This window comes from Nematolebias whitei, chromosome 17 (assembly GCF_014905685.2).
Source record: "Nematolebias whitei isolate Nwh7 chromosome 17, NemWhi1, whole genome shotgun sequence".
Classification (NCBI taxonomy): Eukaryota; Metazoa; Chordata; class Actinopteri; order Cyprinodontiformes; family Rivulidae; genus Nematolebias; species Nematolebias whitei.
Window position 1 is genome coordinate 8,515,382 of NC_056514.1, and position 6,000 is coordinate 8,521,381.

At 37.2% G+C, this 6,000-nt stretch overlaps 1 protein-coding gene across 1 annotated transcript in view; it reads left to right on the forward strand.

Annotated features, from left to right (window-relative positions):
• Window positions 1-6,000, forward strand: part of ryr2a (ryanodine receptor 2a (cardiac)) — a 554,599-nt gene that overhangs the window by 291,612 nt on the left and 256,987 nt on the right. Inside the window, 3 exon segments of the mRNA XM_037691577.1 lie at window positions 1,982-2,046; window positions 3,579-3,700; window positions 4,984-5,033. Coding sequence (XP_037547505.1) covers window positions 1,982-2,046; window positions 3,579-3,700; window positions 4,984-5,033 — 237 coding nt within the window.

Sequence of the window (6,000 nt, forward strand, 5' to 3'; positions counted from 1 at the left end):
TTTCAGGTGTTCATCTAATTAGGATGCCTCCTGGATGCCTCCCTTTGGAGGTGTTCCAGACATGTCCCCCTGAGAAGCGATCCTGGTGAAGACCTGGGAACATCCCAGGGTCCTCCAAGAGGAGCTGGACAGAGGGATATCTGGGTCTCTGTCCTGGACCTGTTGCCTCTGCGACCTGACTATGGATAATTGGTGGAAGATGGAGATAATTTTCATAACATTAAGCTTAAATATAGAACATACAAACTAAATAAGTGTGTAGTGGACTAGGCCTGATGTCAAAACTGACCATATGGGACTGAAACTGTCATTTCATTGATTTGAATCCAGAAATACAGGTTAACCCATCCTGAGACTTTCTTTCTTGAATTAATCAAGTGGAAAAGACTATTCTCTATGATCATTACTATTTTACAAATGTTTTGATAATCAAATTGTGTTAGTTCAAACAATGTTTACATGTTGAAGTGAACTACTCATTCTTATTTACTTAAACAGTAGTAATGATTCTTAATCCTCAATTCAAAGAGAAATCAAGTTAGAGTACGTTACAGAGTAATGATTCAATTTCTTGATCGTCTGCTTTGAAGTGAGCAAAGTTGTAAGTGTGTTAAAGTTCAAGCTTCGGTCAACTAAGAAGTTTACTGAAAAGAAATGTCATGTTTAACTTTTACAGCGAGATACTAGGAGTAGAGACGCCACTAAGTCTGGTTTTCTCCAACAATCTTTCTGTCTGTTCTTAAACAATCTGAATCTTTTCCTTGACTTTTAATAACACCTTACATCACAAACCACACCTCTGCTCTGGTCCATCGACCAATCAAAAGCTCTCAAATGAACCGGAAGTAGAGCCCATTTAAATGTGGCACTTCCCAGTTCAACGCAGAGTTAAGAGTTTTTGGAGTTCACAGTAGAGTTCAAGAGTTTTTGGAATCCAGAATGCAGAGAGTTTGGGAGTTCCTGAATGCAAACGCAGGCATTCATGGATGCTGCTGAATTAGAATCAAGCTGAACCAGAGACGATGTTGGGAATTATAACTTCTGTTTGGATAACCTCACACGACTCCCAAGGTCTTTAGCTGTTCTTACGGAGACGCTGAATAGTGGCTTGAAGTGGGACTTCACGCCGGAACTGATCTATCTTCAGAAAGGTAAAAGTCGACCTTCACCCAAAGTGTACTGTTGGGACAAGCTGATTTCCAAAAGAGCGTGCTGTTCTGGTTAAAACAAACAAAGTCCCTCACGAATCTCTCTCAGATAAACTTCATCTTTCCATCTTTAAACTCTCCTTTCTGCTAGAAAATTAATCCAGATGTTTTCAGAAATGTCTGTGGTGTAGCAACGGAAAATCATGGCCGTATGGTTTTCCTGGTTGTAAAGCTGATTAATTATGTTGTTATTTTCATATTCTGCCATATTAATGTAAATGTGTGATGTGTTAAACTTGATTCTGTTAATAAATGACCCACTCGCTTGGTGAGTCAAAGATAATTAACGTCTCACGTCCACATTTTTATTACATTCAACGCACGCATGTTACACAGTCCAGAAAAATGAAGAACCCGTTTAATGTATGAATATATCTCAGGATATGTCATACTACAAGTGTGCACCTAAATTTTTGAGCTTTGTAAAACTTTGCATGTCTGCCTTTTAGTTTAGACATTTAAGAATTTAAAATGCAGCTGGTGTGTGTTGTAAACTCATATTGATAGGAATACTGTAAAAAACCATAAATGTAATGGTTTTTTTAAACACAAGATCAAACTGCACAACTTGATTCTACTCTTTTTTTTTAAAAGTTTTCCATCACAGATTTTTAATAATGCCGATACTTTTGTGTCTTGTGCCTCCATCAGGTTTCAGTCTTGGCCAATGCAAAACAGTAGCTTTGATTTTGCTAATGGTTATCAAGTATTCACACATTGTTTTGTTCAACACTAGCATCTTACTGTGTTTTCTTCTGTTCTGTCTTTTGTAGATGTGGAGAAGCGAGCCGAGGGTGAGAGGATTCCTCATGAACAGCAAATAAAGTTCTTTGCGAAGGTCACTGGAGAATTCTGAAAATTGTATATGTGCAGATGAAAAACATCTCAGTAACATAAGTTTCTCCTAGTTTGAGTTCAAAATGAACTTGGATTTGTCTTTGCAAAAAATTGGAAAACAGCAGATGTTGAATCTTAATGAGAAATTCTGCTCAGCAAAAACCGATACCACAAAACATAAGCTTGAAATATTTATTTCTTGATATATAAGATGACAAGATAAGGTAAGATAATGTTGTGGAAAAAAAGGAGATTCCCAAAAACAGACCAGGGTGTAGTTCATCAGATTTATTTACACAGCTTTGGAGAGCAGTGCAGCATTCACAGAACGGCGGCTGTGGCTGAGGGGTTAGAGCAGGTCAGGGTTTCACACAGATGAGAGCACTGATAACAGTGTCGTCTTGTAATTGCATGTTCTGTAAATGGTAAATGGACTGTACTTATATAGCGCCTTTCTATCTTATTGAGATACTCAAAGTGCTTTACACTACAATCTGTGCATTTACCCATTCATACAGCACTCTACTAGATCTCTACAAAGCTAATTGAACAAATCATTCTAAAGAGACTAATCAGTGATTTATCACTTTCATACACCGATGGGACACACATCAGAGGCTATGAGGGGTTCAGTGTCTTGCCCAGGGACACTTCGGCATTTGACTGCTGTGGGGTTCGAACCCCCAACTCTTGCATTGGAGGACGACTGCTCTAACTTCCTGAACCAGACAAGTTAGTTTGATAGAATAACCTCCAGCCCAGCCCTCAGCTCCTCCCTCCATGTCCGAGCCGTCATCAAAAGGTTTGCTGCAGACAAGAAGGAGTGGATCTGAGTCAAGGACTCTGCTTGAAGACACGTTACCATCAATCAACCCTTGAGGATCAAAAACACCCAGTTCTTTCTGTTCCTCACAGACTGGTCACAGTAAGAGTGACTACATGGGACAGTTAATATCACGCATCACAAACATGAGCACAAGGACATTGCAGAACGTTCCAGCAGGAGAGTTATTGATCATGATGAGAGCAAATAATGCACATTACACTGACATTAAGATAGAACTTTATTGATCCCGCAGGAAATTGTTGTGCCAGAGTTTCAGTACAAAGGAACATACACAAGGAATCACGCAAGATATAAAAAATAGCAGAGAATATAAAAATACCAACAATTAAATTCTAAAACAGGTCAGGTGCAGACAGAAACATTAAAGTGTTTATTGTGGTGCAGGATTAATTTTATTGTTCTATGTGTAGAAAGTGGCAGGAGTTGAAATTTTGATAGCCACAGGGAGGAAGGACTTCCTGTGGCGTATTGCTTTCTTATTTCTACTGTTACCTATATTTCCCTTTAAAATGAGATGGCTGATGTGTCTGAGGGTCAAACTGTCATGTCTCATTGCACGAGATAAACCGTGAAGATAAACAGTGAAGCAGAAGCAGAAAAACAACAACAATAATATACAGTATCCAAGCTTTTGAAAATGTATTTTACAAATAAATCTAAATCAATGCATGTCATTTTGTCCCCAGGTTGTTCTACCATTAGTGGATCAGTACTTTAAAAACCACAGGCTGTACTTCCTGTCCACAGCCACACATCCAATTAGCAGTGGAGGCCACGCCTCCAACAAAGAGAAGGAGATGGTGACCAGGTAAGAGAACAAATCCAACCTTGTGTCTATGGAACAGCACTTTAGTTCCACTTCATCATCAGTTCATAAAAACAATTTGGTTCTTGCTCTTGAGTTTACAGGTGGAACCACAGACTGTATCATAAACATGTTCTGTGGTTCTAGCCCAAAGTGTAAACTTCATGTGCACACTCCATGCCTTTTGTTCCTTTCTCTGGTGTATTTAGAGCACCACATACAGGTCTAGCAGGGTTATTACAGAAGTTTGGGTCATTTTCTGTTTTGATTAAATAATTTTTAGAAATGATGCAGTGAAGATGATTTTAGACATGACAAATAAAAATGTTCCCACATGGACAAGTACATCTAAAAAAACCTATAATATCATGAAAAAGTTTATTATTTTTTTGTCAGTCACTTCAGAAGATGAAACTTATACAATACATAGATTCATTACACATATTGAAACATTTCAAGCCTTTATTTCTTGTAATGTTGATGGTCATGGCGTACAGATAATGAAAACCCAAAACTCAATGTTTCAGAAATGTAGAATATTGTGATAAAGTTGCATATTGGAAACTCAATCCCACTATGCACAGATGAATCTTAGACATGAGCTACAAATGTCTCATTCCTCAAGTTGAGCCACTCCTGAACCACAGACAACGTCAGCATCTTACCTGCTGAGGAGGAAAATAACTGGACTGTTGCTCTGTGGTCCAACATTCTCTTTTCAGGTTAAAGTAAATGTCATTTGTAAATCAAGGTCTCAGAGTCTGGAGGAGAGAATCCATGTAGCTTGAAGTCCAGAGTCAGTGATGGTTTGGGTCCATGTTCTCTGCTGGTGCTGGTCCACTGGATTTTCTGAAGTCCTCAGCCCAAGTAAGACTCTTCTGACATTGTCTCTGGTTCAGGAGTGGCTCGAATTGAGGAATGTCACATTTCTAGCTCATGTCTAGGGTTCGTCTGTATAGTGGGCATGAGTTTCCAATATGGAACTTTATCACAATATTCTACAATTTTTGAGTGAGTTTTTGGTTTTCATTATCTGTAAGCCATAATCATCAAAATTACAAGAAATAAAGGCTTGAAATATTTCACTCCATGTGTAATGAATCTATGTAATGTACGAGTTTCACTTTCTGATGTGACTGAAGTTTTTTCATGATATTCAAAATTTTTGAGAAGTACTATCTCTGCTGATGTTTTCTTTTGTGTCTCAAATCTGTACATCTAACTTATTTTTATAATCTCTTTTACTGATTAAGATTTCTTTTTCTCCTTTTATTGAATCTTTTCAGTCTCTTTTGCAAACTTGGAGTTCTTGTCAGACATAGGATATCATTGTTTGGTAAGGATGGTATGAGCAGTTTTCTCAATTTCAGATCTATGGATCCTTTTTAAAGCAATCAGTTCTGTTTGCAGTGAAGTGTTGCTGTTGGTTTGCTTGTTTGATTTTTGCATGTTCTCCCCTCCTCATGATCACTGAGCAGAGATAAAACTATTCACAATGTTTTGCGTTACACTAAACGTGTTACTACATTTTCAAAATCTGTCAGGTTTGTATCAGTTAAATCAAAACCTTGGTTTTATTACATTATATCAGTCCCCTTATGGTAAACTCTGTAAGTCTGCTGTGCCATTTGGTATCAAGCTGTCTCTGGCAAATGCTTTAAGTCCTGGTTTTGCTTGAATGTTACTTGACTTTGAACAAGGTCAATTTGGAGAAGGAAAAAAAAGTTATTCCAAAAGCAGCCAAAACTAAAGTTAATTATTTTCATCGTTAAACAACAATTTCAAAACTTACTTTGAAAATGATGAATACAATGAAACATTTCATAAATGCCAATCATTTTGTTGTTCTAAACATCAACCTATACTTTGCTGTCATTTTTCATGGCATAGTTATTGAGTATATGCTGAGTCAGCATTCGTGTTGATGTCTTAATCAAAACATTTAGCTCATTTAGGACAGCATGGAGATTTAGGTTTAGAGTTTACAGGAAATATCTTTTGTTAACTGACGTGCATTGAGATCTTTAACTACCTCGGCTCTGTGCTCGTTAAAATCTACTCAGGCCTATTTGTGCAGTTTGAGTCTGCTTGTGCTTCCTTTTGTCAACCCTTGCATCCTTTTTGTCATTTTATTTCTATGCCTATATGCTTCTTCCTTTTATTAATTTCTCCTCATGCTTCATTTTTGCCTTTTTACGTTGCCTTGAGGATCTGATTAGTCTCTTTATTCAGTAATGGTGAAGTCAGTTTTTATTTTATTATATATATATATATATATATATATATATATATATATATATATA